The sequence below is a fragment of the Chelonia mydas genome, chromosome 7 (assembly GCF_015237465.2).
Source record: "Chelonia mydas isolate rCheMyd1 chromosome 7, rCheMyd1.pri.v2, whole genome shotgun sequence".
NCBI classification, from domain to species: Eukaryota; Metazoa; Chordata; order Testudines; family Cheloniidae; genus Chelonia; species Chelonia mydas.
Window position 1 is genome coordinate 51,785,132 of NC_057853.1, and position 16,039 is coordinate 51,801,170.

At 42.7% G+C, this 16,039-nt stretch overlaps 1 protein-coding gene across 17 annotated transcripts in view; it reads right to left on the minus strand.

The window, feature by feature from the left end:
* Positions 1-16,039, minus strand: part of SORBS1 (sorbin and SH3 domain containing 1) — a 110,938-nt gene that overhangs the window by 57,999 nt on the left and 36,900 nt on the right. For 14 of the 17 annotated variants that reach the window (XM_043550575.1, XM_043550581.1, XM_043550573.1 and 11 more), the window contains 5 exons: positions 12,501-12,676; positions 11,741-11,804; positions 4,644-4,691; positions 4,406-4,535; positions 1,805-1,919 (listed from right to left, as the gene is read on the minus strand). In XM_043550575.1, coding sequence (XP_043406510.1) covers positions 1,805-1,919; positions 4,406-4,535; positions 4,644-4,691; positions 11,741-11,804; positions 12,501-12,676 — 533 coding nt within the window. Of the gene's footprint in view, positions 1-1,804; positions 1,920-4,405; positions 4,536-4,643; positions 4,692-9,770; positions 9,834-10,168; positions 10,244-11,740; positions 11,805-12,500; positions 12,677-16,039 lie in introns of all 17 variants that reach the window. The other 3 variants (XM_043550569.1, XM_043550570.1, XM_043550571.1) reach the window with 1 other exon arrangement.

Sequence of the window (16,039 nt, forward strand, 5' to 3'; positions counted from 1 at the left end):
TTGCCTCTGTTTCTATACATTATGTATTGACTCCCAAAAAGTTTTGAGCTTGTCGCATAGTAAAATTTACAGTGGAACTGATCTAAAGGACATTGAAATCAATGGGAATCTTTGCATTGATGGCAAGAGCTTTGGATCAGGCCCCTAGTAGCTACTGCTTTGAATATGGCATAGCAATTGCAATCTATTAATAGACTGCAAATTATCTTCACATAACCCTTCTACTGGTTTTTAGGTTTCCCTCAACAACACAAAACAAAGTCTACATATCACTATCATATTTAGACACGCTAGGGAAAAAGGATTCTGACACAGAGCACAATCAAACAACAGGCACTTCAGTCCCATTTTATATTTCAGCACCTGTCCTCTGTGATCTTTGGTTTGAAATGACAGCTGGTAAAAAAAGAAAAATGGTCAGGAGTGTCATTCTCAAAACTCACCTTACTCTTTACTTAACTGTGCAGGAGTCTTTCCAGCTGCTTTGGTGATTGTCCCTCTTCTGGTTTTTAGACTCTGATTCAGCAACGTTTTAAGCACAGGCTTAATTTTAACCATGTGAACAGTCCCATTGACTGGAGTGGGAATTAAGCATGGGCTTAAGTGCTTTGATGAATCAGGCTTTAAATCACAGAGCCTAAGCTTGTAGTCCTTAAGCAAAATTCCTGTTCAAATCTTGCTCTAGCCAGAACAGTAGGAATGACCCTTCCTATTATACGCAAACTAGGGGCCTGATTTGCCTCTCACTTACATCAGTGTACTGCATCCAATGCCCACTGGAGTCAAGGCAAGGATGTCACTGATTTCAACAGGCATTGGATTGGGCCTGGACCAAGAAATTGAAATTGATGGTGTTACACTGGTGTGAAAGGAGAATTAGTCCCAGGATAAAATAATGGGCCTTATGTTACTTGAAAGCAAATATTGAACAGGGAAAAACTCTGAGTCAGACTCTGAAACATATTATTCAGCAGTTTAGCCACATACTTCTGTTGCTTTTAAATTGCCTGTCACAACTGTATCTTAAAGTAAAAGTGACTGTTCGCTCTGTACAGCTCCTCAATCCTGCTCCAAAGCGTTAATGAAAACATGGCCCCAGACTTATACTGTGAGTCTCACAAACAATCAGCACTTTAAACTGTGCTTTCAAACAAAAACCCCTCAAAGAACAATCACAACTTTAGGTACCAAAATATTCACTTAATAAAAAACACCTCCATATTTTTTTGGAACTTCCATGATTACGCTAACACAGTATGAAATTTACTGTTAACTTCTTTAAAGTTGCTGACCTGAGAACAAAACAAACTTTGAACACTAGTCGGCCTGCTGCCTCAAACGCTATGGAATAAACTATTGCTGTGCATTAGAAATAAGCACATCTTTAAAACCAGAGACAAGCCATGGAGTCAAACACAGATTACAAACTAGGGTTAGTGAGCCATACTTAACACAGGTTTCAGAGTAGCAGCCATGTTAGTCTGTATTCTGTAGCTCACGAAAGCTTATGCTCAAATAAATTTGTTAGTCTCTAAGGTGCCACAAGTACTCCTTTTCTTTATACTTAACACAGAAAACAACACATCCACAAGGAAAGGCCCCTCTCAGCTACCCAGGATCTGCCTTTAGTGGAATGACAATGTTAAGAAGTTACTCAAACATTTGCAAAACAAAATATATGGGAATGGCATAACGTAGGCGATATAAGTGTAAGGAAACTTATCTGAATGGAAATATACAAGCACTTGTGGAGCATACTGTAAACATAGGCCCAAGTCACGGAGCAGGATAAAAGAAACATTACCATCTTTTCATTGTCCAAAACAGAGGACTTTCCTGGCCGGTAGTCGTAAATGCTCTTTGGCTCTGCCCGATATTTTCTGGTATCCACCTTCTTGTCTGGGGGTTCCCAATCATTCCTGAGGAAAGAGAAGCTAATTAGCCCAGAACTCTGCTATTGCCATGAAAATGAGTGTATTCTTTGGACAAGCTCCTTCCCCAGTTAATCTGGATTTAATCAGGGAATTTTTTAATCTATGGCTTTGTCTACACTGGCAACTGAATGACAAAAGTTTTGTTGTTCAGAGGTGTTAAACCCTCCTCCCCACAAGAGAGAAAAGTTTTGTCGACAAAAAGCGCCTGTGTGAACTGCCGACAAAGCTACCGCCGCTCATTGGGAGTGGAAGTTTTTTGTCGACAGGAGAGCTCTCTCCTGCTGACAAACAGCAGCTACACTGCATGCCTTTTAGTGGCACAGCTGTGTCGCTAAAAGCTGCGTAGTGTAGACATAGCCTAAAGCAGGAAACTTGGCAAGAGGAACAGGTCAGATGGGTTTGGGTTTGTTTTTTAATAGCAGCCAGAATTAAATCTGTGTACATGTATCAGCTGCTAAAAATCACTTGAAAGGACAGCAAAGGTTTCTGGCAATTCTTTTCCATGAATTGCCAAACTCACGCTTCTTTCCTTACTGGAAGTACCTTAGAGATAGTCCTGCAGAATTCCAACACCCCCCCGACTTTGAACTGAATCTAGGCTCGAACTCTTAAATCAGCTTCTGAGACTAGAACATCCCTCCACACTCTGCCTGAATGTTGGGAAAGGGTGCAACTGGGGCTGAAGTCTGTGGTTTGGGCCCATCTTTCTTCTGCTGGGCAGTTCTAAGGGCTCATCTGTACTAGAGATCTGATGTGGTTGTACTGAACTGGCTTGTAAGTACAAATGGTTCAGACAACACTAGCCACCTGAAATGGTTTAAGTTCTGTGCAACATCCACACTAGCACTGTCCAGACCATCTCAGTTGCAATGCACTCTGGGAACCTATCCCACAATTCCCAGTAGTGCATTCTGGCAGGTTTTGCAAGGCCACCGGTGTGCTGTGAGACAGTAAAGAGAGGGCTAAATTGAACCATTTCAGTTTGTGTGTATCACTACTGGTACTCTCGTGGTTCACACTGGACTGGTTAAGCATTAACCAGAACTAAACCTGCTGGTGAAAGGTTGCTTGTTCTGGCCAGTTATTAGACCATCTGTAGAGTGTTTTATAAATATTCTAGGGGCTTCAACCAGTCTAATTTCCACAGTGTAGAACAGACCTGATTGTTTTAGCACTTCCAACCCTAGGAAACGTTCTCCCCAGCTGAGTCCTGCTGGTTTTGTTACCTGATAATGTAAAGCACTAATTAGTCTAATCTTTTGATTCACAAGAGTTTTACCAGGAAGCTACAGTACTTCCCCTTTAATTGCTATGCTGGGAGGATCATATCTATCGGAGATCATCATCTTCTAGTCATGTGGCCTTAGGTGCTTTCTATGTTAGCAAACAGACTATGGAACTGCTCATTTGAAGCCAGTGTGAACCACTGAGAGGAAGTGGGAGCAGAGGGTTTTAAAAGCTGGTTGAATTAATCATTGCATAAAATATTCATAGCCTATTTTGCTTTCTCCCCACCCTCTGTTCAGTAAATGCATTTGTTATTATTACAATGAGCTTCTACACGCATGGTTAAAAAGCAGGAGTGAAAAAAGTATCTGATGCTAACTAGGACCTGAAAATCCCATTGACTTTGCAGTGTGTTGAACTGGGTTTCCAGGGCTGATTAGCTGATTGAGAGTCAGCAAGACCCATTTCCCAAACAAACTTTGCCAAGCCCTGAAATAAATCCAAACCCATGCTCCCCACAATGATGATGATGTGCATTTCAAGCAGGGATTCAGAGGCCCCAAGGTGCTAGGTGCTGTATAAATAAATAGTAAGAGATAGTCCTTGACCCAGAGAGCTTACAATTTAGACAAGACACATGAAGGACTGGAGAGGAAACAGGCACAAGAGTTGAAGGGACTTGCCTAAGGTCCCACAGCAGAGCCAAGAATAGAAAGCAGGTCCAGCATTCCAAGTCCTGTCTGCTAGACCATACTGCCCTTTACTTTCATTTTCACGTGTCTCTGGATTTCCAAGTCCAGACTGGCTCTAGAAGGGCCTTTTTTCAGGAGACTTCCAACTCAGTTCTGTAGACCCAGGAGGTTTAGAGACATTTTGGATACTTGTTAATATTTATATTACGGTGTAGTGCCTAGGAACCACAATTAAGGATCAGGACTTGCTGTGCTAGACATTGTACAGGCATGTACAAAGGGAAACAGTCCCTGCCCCAGAGCGGGCCTGAGCTACATGAAAAGATATGGAGGTGATAGATGAATGAGACAGACAGAGGGGGTAGGTTGGGATGATGAAGGAACACATTAGGGTTTCAATAACTATCAGAGGAACAGCATAACCCCTTGCTATTCTCCAGATCCAAACTGCCCTAGACTCTGGGAAAATTCAGCTCCAAATCCGGGTCCAAGCTTTGCATCTGAGTCCCCTCCTAATGAGAACTTTTGAGTTTCTCCCTTAGTTCAGGTTACCTTTCTGGGCTGGATTTCAGCGATGAAGTACGAGTTGGAAGTGGCAGAGTAGCAGATCTCTTAACAACCTTTTCAGGGTCAATGTTGTCCATCTCACTCTTGGACCGGGGCACTGAGGGCTGGGTTCTTGCTGCAAAAAGGCATATATAAAAATCTTGATAAATTTTGTAGGAGGCCAAGACGAGTGATGCTTACTGTTAATTCATGTGCATAAAATTGCATGTGAAATGTTACTTACTATCTTCAGAATAGGAATAATGAGGAGAGTAAGAATCAGAATCTTCATCTGAAAAACAAAACAAAATAGTTTGCAAGTGAGATGAAAGTGTTGCTAAGAAGCAAAGTTCGAGGCCTCTCTGCTTTCTTTTGGTCACGCATTATCCTTAATTTCATAGTAATGTGCCAAACACCCATGACAAAGAGAGGATTCTAAGCAGTGAAAGTCACACTTAGAAAATAGTTTTTCGGTGAACTGTAAATATAAATTCTTTCCACTTCTTCAGCACCTCTTTATGAGGGTCTCAAAGTGCTTTACAACCATTTGTTCATTTAGTGTCACAAAACCTCTGTGAGGAGGTAGGTATTATTATACCAATGTTACCAAAAGCTGAAAGGCAAACTGGGGTACTGAAACCTTAAGTGACCTGCCTAAGGTAATATCAGAGTCAGAGATGGAAATAGAATCCAGGAGTTCTTGACTCTCAGTCACATGCTCCAATCACTGGACCACTCTGCCTCTATTAACTAGTATAGTGAATTTAAATATATTAACACACACAAATTATTCCTCGAGCACCAACAATGTGCTTTGTACAAAACAAACAGGGACCATGCTAGGTGCTGCATGTTCTTGTAGCAAAAAATAGTCCCTGCTCCCAACAGTGTACACTCTCAATAGGCCAGGCACAGAAAAGGGTGGGATAAAAGAAGTCTCATCATTCCCATTTTATACACGGGGATTTGAGGCACTTAGAGACTGTGCTTGTCTTCAGCAGGCTTTGGGACAAGTCCTAGATGAGGTGCCCATAGTCTCAGAGGAAGTCAGTGTCAGGAACTGAACCCACAGTGCCTGAGTCCCAGTTTAAGGCCTTCACCCCAAGACCATCCTTCCTTTCATGCTGATGATCCAAACTCAAGGTCTTGCAGATGTCTTGGAGATGTGGACAAGCCTAAGAGATACAGCGTAGGAAAATGTATTACAGCGAATTCTGCAGAAAGAACTGTGGGTAAAGGGACATTGGTGTTCTTGAGAAGAAATACCTAAAAAAGCCAAGGATTAAGGGTAGCGTGACAGTGACTAGAAATACAGAATGGATGAGGCCATCAGAAGAACACCAGGTTAAACCAAATGCCTAGTGAACTCAGTGGTGTTGATTGACAGCCTGGGACAGTGAAATACACAATCCATTGACCAGGTACAGCCCTGGCAATGGCAATGTAAGCACTCTCATGCGACCCCTACCCCTCCTATGTGCCTCAACACTGATCTGTAGGCACCATTGCAAGGGGTGGGAGGGTAGTTCCTGCTCGTGGCCCAATCCTTGCCCTCCCCGTTTGAGGCGCTTGGAGCCATTCACCCTGAGGAACCAATCGGGTTGGAGAACGTAATAACTGACTTTGAATTTTCACCTTTAATTGAACCAAAAAGGGTGTGTTAAAGGCTCAGCTCAAACAAATCTTCTCTAGCTCTCTCCCCCCCGCTTTGCTGAATTGTCTTGGTAAGCTACATTCTGACTGGAACAGCAGCAGGTTTAGCTCCTAACTGATGGTTAGTGATTCCATTATAATTATGATAGTCTTGAGCTGGCATAATGACAAACATCAGTTTTCAGCATCATTTCCATATTTCAATCTAAATGGCAGAAAAAGGATGTTGAGTTAGTCAATGTCACTCAAGGAAATTCCTGAGAGGCAGTTTGCTGGAAAGGTGACGGTTATTCCCATATTAAACAATGGGTTTTCTCTAGAGAGTACAATATATGGCAAATCATAAAATCGCCTGTTCCTAAAATCACAGGTGAATGAATGTCTAAAAATACCCTCTCAGCCAACTGCCTCTAAGGAAGTTATTTAAAGCTGGTGCAATAATGAAAACACTTCTTTACAAATTATTTATTTGAAGGAAAATGCCAAAATTTATTGCAGCTAATAATTCAGCCAATAAAAACATATAGAAGCACTGCATTTCAAGAAAGTGCTAGTTTCCAGTTGGGTCTGCATCTTTCCAGTTTCAATATTCATAAAATCACAGAATCATAGAATATTAGTGTTGGAAGAGACCTCAGGAAGTCATCTAGTCCAAGCCCCTGCTCAAAGTAGGACCATTCCCCAACTAAATCATCCCAGCCAGGGCTTTGTCAAGCCTGACCTTAAAAACTTCTAAGGAAGGAGATTCCACCACCTCCCTAGGTAACGCATTCCAGTGTTTCACCACCCTCCTAGTGAAAAAGTTTTTCCTAATATCCAACCTAAACCTCCCCCACTGCAACTTGAGACCATTACTCCTCATTCTGTCATCTGCTACCACTGAGAATAGCCTAGATCCATCCTCTTTGGAACCCCCTTTCAGGTAGTTGAAAGCAGCTATCAAATCCCCCCTTGTTCTTCTCTTCCGCAGACTAAACAATCCCAGTTCCCTCAGCCTCTCCTCATAAGTCATGTGTTCCAGTCCCCTAATCGTTTTTGTTGCCCTCTGCTGGACGTTTTCCAAGTTTTCTACATCTTTCTTGTAGGTTGGGTCCCAAAACCGAACACAGTACTCCAGATAAGGCCTCACCTATGCCGAACAGAGGGGAAGGATCACGTCCCTCGATCTGCTGGCAATGCTCCTACTTATGCAGCCCAAAATGCCGATGGCCTTCTTGGCAACAAGTGCACACTGTTGACTCATATCCAGCTTCTCGTCCACTGTAACCCCTAGGTCCTTTTCTGCAGAACTGCTGCCTAGCCACTCGGTCCCTAGTCTGTAGTAGTGTATGGAATTCTTCCACCCTAAGTGCAGGACTCTGCTCTTTTCCTTGTTGAACCTCATCAGATTTCTTTCGGCCCAATCCTCTAATTTGTCTAGGTCCCTCTGTATCCTATCACTACCCTCCAGCCTATCTATCACTCCTCCCAGTTTCGTGTCATCTGCAAACTCGCTGAGGGTGCAATCCACACCATTCACCAGATCGTTAATGAAGATATTGAACAAAACCAGCCCCAGGACTGACCCTTTGGGCACTCTGCTTGATACCGTAATAACTGTAGCAGTAATAACTGGAATATATATATAACGCTTTGCATCTCAGTGTTTTGCAAAGATGAGTAAGCATATTTATTCCCATTTGACAACGGGGAATACTGAAGGACTGATTGACTTGGTAAAGATCATACAGTAAGCCACTGGCAGAACTGGGAATAGACACCAGGGCTCTTGATTCCCAGTCCTGTACCGTACCCATAGGGCCTTCCTTATGGGAGGTAGGAATCACCAGTTCATCGCTTCAATATTGGACTCCTTCTGTAAGACAAGGACTTTTCCTTGTAGTTTGTATTGCACCTTAAGAAGTGTAGTTGTTGTGTGTGGGGCCCAAACCAAAACTCTGGGGCTGAACTTCCCACACTTTGCAGGTGTTTGAAATAAGAGCCCAGATCAGAATTCTGTAAATGGCTTCTATCTCTATAATGGCCTAAACCCAAACCCTGAACTTTGGATTGTTTGAAACCTGGATTTGAATTATGAGGCTTCAGTCCATCTCTGTTCAAACCCTTTGTTTCATATTTAGAAAAACTTCCAAAAGACTTTGAATAGTCTAGAACTGCCAGAATGGACCCAATTATTGCCACTATCTTGGATTCTCTAACAAAGAAAGAATCCAAGCAGATATTAAAAGCCAAACATACTTTGCATGGTAGCAAGAACAAAGGACAAATGTTTGGTCTAATAATATTGCGACTACCTAAATATGAGCATATTATTTATCTGTGCATTTATGCATGAGCAGAAGACATTTATGGGAATACAAAGTCCTACTGCATTAATGACAGTGCTTTGTGGCAAAATACATTAGTTCTGACAAAAGTAAAATGGATCCTGAAACAAGAAAATTGAATCATCTTTATAACAATCATTCATCAGCTTATCACAGTCTCTCTCTCACACAATATCTCTGATATTAAGGCATCAAATACATTGCACTTGTATAGGATAGCACTTTTCATCCATACATCTCAAAGCACCAAAGGTGGGCATGTATCTTATCCCCATGTCTCGAAGTATCTGTTCCCCATTCATTTTAACAGGGGATGTGAGTCTAAATCTCCTAGCCTGTTTTGACATAAGGGATCCATATTTTATGTTCGACCATGCACAACTCACCGTACGTGTTGTATAAAAATGGTCTGGAACGATTATTTAATAGTCTCACCAGGGCGGGCTTCAGGCACAGGCAAAGTAGGCAAGTTTCCTACGTTGTAGCAGTAAAGGGCTCTGGAAAACCCCTACTGATTACTCCCAAACAGGCCAGTCCCAAACCACACTTCCCCCAGTGGGAGATGTCTGCCCACCTAGCCTGTCCTGGCTCCTGTTCAGCTGAGTGCAGCAGATGCCAATGCTTCTCACATGTAGAGGACAGTCTCTTCAGCACTGGCTACTGCAGTAGCTCCTTGGAAAGTGAGAGTGCAAAGGGTTCTGAGCAGTGCTTGAACCACCACCTGAGCAACCACCCACCAGCAGGACAAAAGGATAGCTAGGGGATACACTGGGTTTCCCGGTAAAGCAGGAGGAGGAGAATGCCACATCCTGTCCTTGAGCTCCTGAGGCCAGCCTTGAACAAACGAACATGTGCAACATCCCATTTATTCTAAAATGTACTTTAATAAAAAGAGAGATAGACACTAACAGCCCGATCCAAAGACCATGGAAACTTTAGGGAATCTTGTCAATGGGCTTCAGTGACTTTTGAGCCAGGCACTTTCCTGTGTTACTATTAAAAACTTTAAGAGCAGATTAAAGAAATGTATTGCTCCCAAGGAAAACAAAACCATACTTAAAGCCATCTTTCACGAGACATCATCAAGATGAGATGTAAGTCAGCATTGTATGAATGTTAAGTAACCACTCCACACATACGGCTAGGTATAGCTGACTATGCACATGAAACAAAGCAGAGCCCAGTTTTGTAGCATTAGTCAAAGGCTAGTGAAAAAGCCAGAAGAGCACCACAAAGCCAAAAAAGGCCTCAAACCATCACGGCAACACTCAAAAGGCAGCAAACTATTAGGAGGCAGCATGACACTCAGTGGCTAGGAAAAGCTCCAGGGAGAAAATAAATGGACAAGGCAGCATTTGTGCAGAAAAAGGTATCTTGTCCTTTACTATTACCTTCAGATTTAGGACTAGGAGTAGACGCAGGAAACTGGTATGTAGGACAGTAAGGATTGTCTTCTGCAGCAGAGAAAAGCAGTATGTATTGAGACTATCCACAGTGAAGTGGAGGCACCATATCGTTTCCCCAACTTTCTATCACTGTAAACTTTTATTGCCTATTTTGATAATAGTAGACTGAAATGGTATCATACTTTCAAACAGATAAATGGGTTAGGAAGGATTTAGTCATTTTATACATCACAGACTAAGGCACACTAGGTGTACTCGAATTTCCACCATGAGTAATAAATGGATAATGATAATCTAGTACCTGAATCTAGTTACTATAATGGAGCTACGGTACAGTTAACTCAAACACAAGACAACAGATACTCTGGCTGAACTTATGGTACCTTCGGGTGTTTGCTGGATTTCAGGAAGTTCAGGGAATTTGTAGGTAGGGCAATAAGGGTTTTCTTCAGGAGTTTCTAAGTGGAAGGAGCAAGTTTTGGAAAAAGAACAGAAAGGAAAGATTTAAAGGAGAAGTCCAGGTGAGACAAGAATCCACAGAAGTTGTGGAACAATCCTTCTCATGCCGAGTCTATAATGTAACAAAGCCATGGGCACATCAGTGGTTATCACTGTGGTGCACATCTGGGCTGCTTGGAAGACAGCAGGAAACAGCAGGGATTGAACTCATCCTCCGCTCCTGAAGCATGTGCCTCTATCATCTGAGGTGAAGGAGAATCTGTGTCAGCAGCACAAGGGTTACGACTCACAGCTTGAGCAGTTCTCATTCCATCCAGTTCAGTGGTTATATAAACTCACTCGTCAGCTCATCAAAATAGCATCTGCAGCAGCAAATGCAAACCAACTTGCATTATTTTAAATCCACTGTGTTTCATTTAGTAAGCACAGCTCAGAATTGTGCTGTCATGTACATCAGGCCTTATGCGTGGCTGGATTGCTAATACCATCTCATTCATTTCTTACACTAATGAGAGACGTGGAACATACAATGTACCAAAAAGTAATGCATTAATGGAGGATATATTGTAACCAATATATAAGTGCTCTCCATAGTTTTGGCTTTTAAAGATATCAACAGTATTAAACAGCAGAAGTCTGATCCAGATCCCACTGAAGTTAATGGGAGTCTTTCCATTCACGTAATAGGTTTTGGATCAGGCCCTAAGTTATTAAGCAGTGTAACATTACCAATTCCTTTCTCTTGCAGACTGTCCATATTTTCACAGGGCAGCCTCTCCTTGTTTAAAAGCCAACTCAGTGTCATTGTACTTGCTAAGACTGAAGTTTAGGGACCTGTTTCCCAGCACCAGTTGATGACATTGCTAAATAAGGACAGGAAGGCATTTGTGATGTTTTCTAACTGTAGCAAGGGGAACAGAGCAACCTGAATCCTGGCTCTGACAGGAACATTTTAAAACATGTATTTCTCTCTCCAAATATGATTATTTGGAAATTCTGGACTAATCACCCCTGGGACGTTTCTTTGACAAGTGGAAAAAGAGTTGAAAAATGTGCTCCTTGGGGCCAAAATCTAAGCAGCATCAAATGAACAGGTGGTAAAAGACCCCTTATCCCTTCTCACGCAAGCAATCCCCACCATTGTGTTATACTGGGAGATTTCCTGAAATATACTAGTGTAGACACAGCCTTTGTCTACCCACCACCCAGCTAATGATTCAGGATCACAAACAATTCTCTTCTTTATTATTGTTTTTATAAAAGGTATTTCAGTTCACCTTTAAGAGCAATTCACACCTCCCCTTGGAATTGACTGGGTTCTCTCCTTTGATAGTATCGTCTTTAAATTTGTTAGCTGATTTCTGTGTTCCAGAGCAAACATGGATTACAAATGCAAAATGCTTTATTTAATATACAGTGCAATATTCCATCTATGTGAAGCAAACTGTTATCCGGTTAGTCTCTTTAAAAAAATAAAATTATCCATGTTACAGTACCTTTAGTTAGCCTGTGGATCTGTTTGAACATTGTCTTGTACCAGTCCTTTGATCTGTCTGTGTTCTGGTTTAAAAATATATAGTTGTAAGTAAAAAACATTGGCCTGACTTCCACCAAATTTTCAATTTGTTAGGGTTACTTTAACAATCAAAAGCTATGTGCACCCTTTATCGTATTTTATTTATTATTACTGAATAGTTATAAGCAAGATTGAACTACATAATTCAGACAGCTTGTGGAATTTGTGTGTGTGGAAATTTGGGTGTGTTTCAAATGCCAGGACTAAGTCCCTACTAACAGCATAAACATTTTCAGGATTTTTTTTTTTAAATTCAGTGAAAATAATTTGAGGAAAATTTAGGGCTAGATCCTACAAAGGAATTTAGCCCTTCCATATCCCACTGCAGTGTTCTGAACCCAAACTCAGCAACACATCACTATTCCATTAGATAGGGGAAGTGAAACTGACCAGCCTAACTCAGATGTCAACATGAAGCAAAATAAGAGAGGAAACTAAATCCACACAACTAGCAAAAAGTGCAATGAGATTTTGAAAATTCTTTCACCCATAATAATTGAAGGGGTCATCAGGAACACAAGGAAGACTTTTGAAATAAATCTATTGGGGTGATATTTTACCTTCAGTTACACCCATGCAATTCCATTGGCTTTAATTATATGGGTCTAATTGAAGGCAGAATCTGGCTCTTGATTTTTATTTTGAGCATGTGCCTGTATGCCTGAGTGTTATTCTCTTACCCTCAGTGGAATGCCTACATCATCCACGGAGACATCAGCCATATACTGGGGACTCCTGACAGCTCTTCTCTTTTCATCCATTGCTGGCTTCTCACTTTGAGCACTATCCTGAGCTGACTTTTCCTGTGCAGACACAGCGCCTACTTTATCAGCAACTGGTCTGTCTGGCAGGGAATCTGGAAATGAAAGAGGGGTGGTCATTATCCTAATGCTCACCATTTCAGCACATCAACGTATGTCACTCTAAGGCAAAAATCCTGGCAAAGCATCAATGAGGCAGACTGTGGCACCGGGGAGAAGTGTCTGGCTTTCTGTAAATGTGCACAGAAAATGTTTGGCACAACCAAGAGGGGGCGGGAACATCACAGACTCCTCCAATCATATGTGTAAAAAGCTCCCTTCATGTCTGATACAATTAGCCCCACTACAAGCTCAATCTTCACTGACACTCTGCAGTGGTACACTGCCTTTGGAGCCCTTTCCTCCTGGTTATTGCCCTCCACTGTAACCTTCTGCCGAATGCCAGTTCCCAACATTTTGGGCAACTGTACCTATTTACCAGACTAGGACCCTTCCACATAGCACCTGGCACTTCCCATTCAACTGTGCAACCTCCTGCCTGATTGGGGATTGGAGCAGAGCAAACTCCATTGTGGTTAGAATATCACACAACAGAGCCAACACAGAGAACCATCATTAAAGGCAGGGACAAGACCAAATTATGTCTCCATTGGCTTCAGAGGACCCAGGAAGAATCAGCCTCAAAAGCCTGATGCACAAGTACCACCCCAGGGGATGGGGAACACTTCCGCTATAACTATGCCCAGGACCATTTGAACTCAGGTCTCATGCTCGCTTAGTGCATTTTACTTGAAAATGGAGTTCTGAGACAGCATTCTTCTCTGCAGCATCAGCACTAGAGAAAAGGAAAGCAAACTGCATAATACAGCTGTGGGAAACATGTCTTTAGAAAAAGATGGAGGTCCCTGGGATCATTTAGATTCATAATCAGGACCCAACACACAGGAACCTGATAAGAAAATCAAGCAGCTATTTAAACCCAGCAAGAAAAAATTAAGGTGTCTACTTCCCATTAAAAAAATGGGAATGGGTGTCCAAATCCCTTAGGCAGATTTGACATTCTCAGCCTAAGTTCTTAAGGGTGTGTTTGCAAAGGGGGGCTGGTGTGAAAAGAGGAGGCGTTCCCACTGATGCGTCATTCCCAGGGACAAAGCATCAATCTGGTGGGAGAAGAGAATGTTTATCCATGGCTTGATTCCAAGTATCAAATGGTTATTTGCCTTGTTGCTGGTCAGTGCATGATATACTCCCGGCCCCCAATCCACCGAGGATCTAAGTCTGTTTGAGCCCTCAACTATAGGGCCTTGCTCTTTGACTTAAGCTATGGAGCCAAGCTGGTGGCCAGTATATATGCATTAGACAGATTCTTTTTTTAATATATCTAGGTCAGAATTTGGCTTTGAGAATTTGAACTGGGACAGATTAAAATGTCTTCTGAATTTCTAATGAGTATGTGGTGAAAGAATGCAGGGATTCTCTTCTGAGTACACAGCAGTCACAGCAGGGCTGCTGCTAAGCATTCTGGATACCTCTTGCCAAACACACCTACTATACTGCTGAATGGTCCAAGTACCTTGGACTATCTGTTCCCAAAAGACCAGCAGCAAAAGGATTAATTGCCACGAGCAATGCAGGCTGAGTGAAGAATGCACTCCTCCCATGGAACAGATGCAGCAGACCAGACCGTTCAGCCTCCACTTTCACAGCTGTTCACCGCTTCTCTGCGTGCGCTGTCCCCAACCCCCACTCAGGTGGCCAGAGACCGCAAACTCACTGTGTCTTTCATGGGGACTTCAGTAGAAATCAATTCTGCAGAGAAGTGCCGCATCCGGGGTTTTTTTAGTTAAATAAATAGGGGGCTTAGTGTCTGGGTAGCTAGCAGTTCCGAATGCTATCTCGCCTGTAACTGCTCTGCTGTCAAATAATGCTTGGCGTAGAGTCCAGTTCAGCTCTTAGAGCAGCTTCTCTCATCTGGTTTTCAGATGACCTGAAAATTTGCACCAAAGTGTTGAAATGGGATTTGGGGCAGTAAATGCTCACTGGACATTAAAATCCTATTCTCCAAACCCACCTTCCATCCTCCTCGTGCACCTGTGTTTACAGCATGGAGTACTTCCAAAGGACTATGCCAACATTAACTACATCTTTCCAGCACACTGTGATGAGGGGTATCAACCCCCTCTACCGACGGGGAAAACTGGAGCAGGATGGCCTCTACTTTTGGGTGCCTCAGTTTCTGGGTTCCCTCTGAGACTCCCTGGACTTCATTTCAGAGGTGCTGACAGCCCACAACTCCCAACAGAACTGGTGGGTGTCTCAGTCAGGCCACCTAGAAAATGGAGGTACTTGTAATTAGGGGCCGCTTTAGAAAACATAGGTTTCAGACATTTGCCCACGGCTATGCACAAGGCCTGGATTAGAACAGAGGCGATCCTGGCTCTCAGCCACAAGCTCAGTCCTTCAGGGTACGTCTACATTGTAATTAAACAGTGTGCGTGTGTCTGTGTCCCAGAGCCCAGACTCCAGCTCAAGCCAGGACATTTACACTGCAGTTGTATAGCCCTGCAGCCTGAGCTCTGCAAGCCCAAGTCAGTTGACATGGGATAGCCGTGGGGTTTAATTGAAGTGCAGATATACCTTGAGACCACATTACTTCCATGTAGAATACCTAGCTCCTTTCCTACTGGCACATGTATGTGTTAGCTCCTGCCACCAGGCACCACATCAATTGGGCAAGGAACCAATGGACTGTTGGCTGCTCTGGTACTACAATGTGCCATGTGGCGCTGCAGAATGGCATGCCTTAAGCCCCACTAGAGGCAGGATTTCTCCAAATAGACGGCAGTGGTGAGAAATGTGTGTGATTTCACAGTCTGCTCTATCAACGCTTTGCCAAGTCGTATCCTTGGTGTTAAAGAACTGCATGCATCTGAGAGAGGAAGAACAGTTGTTCACATGCACTTCACCATATTGCCCAAAGCTGTTCAATTTGCAGAGCTCTGACAAGGATGGTTAGCAGAGGAAAGGCTCATGCATTGTTCTGACCGTACCCACAGCAAACACAATTCTGAACTGCAAAATTCCCTCTATTAGGATTGTTTGTTTTTTTTAAATCATCATCAAACTTACTTTTGGGGGGTTCTTTTGCTCATGAAAAAAGTTTTATAAATGGCAAGAATGTGGCAAGGCTAAAATAAAACTATTCAATATTTCTACCTTATTTTCTACCCCCAAGAACGCACATACTCTCTGTTTTGGTCCTACTGTGCTCCTAATGTAGAGGTCCCCTTCTTCTATATTCACCTCTACATTTCTGTATGGAGTGTTTGACCAGACTCCATGGCAGAGCTACCTACTGTGCTTCTAGGAACAGAGTATGGAAAGCTCTGGTGAAATCAGATGACTTCCATGACTCTGAAGACCAGAGGGAAGGAAGGTTTATGGATGTGAAATTATCT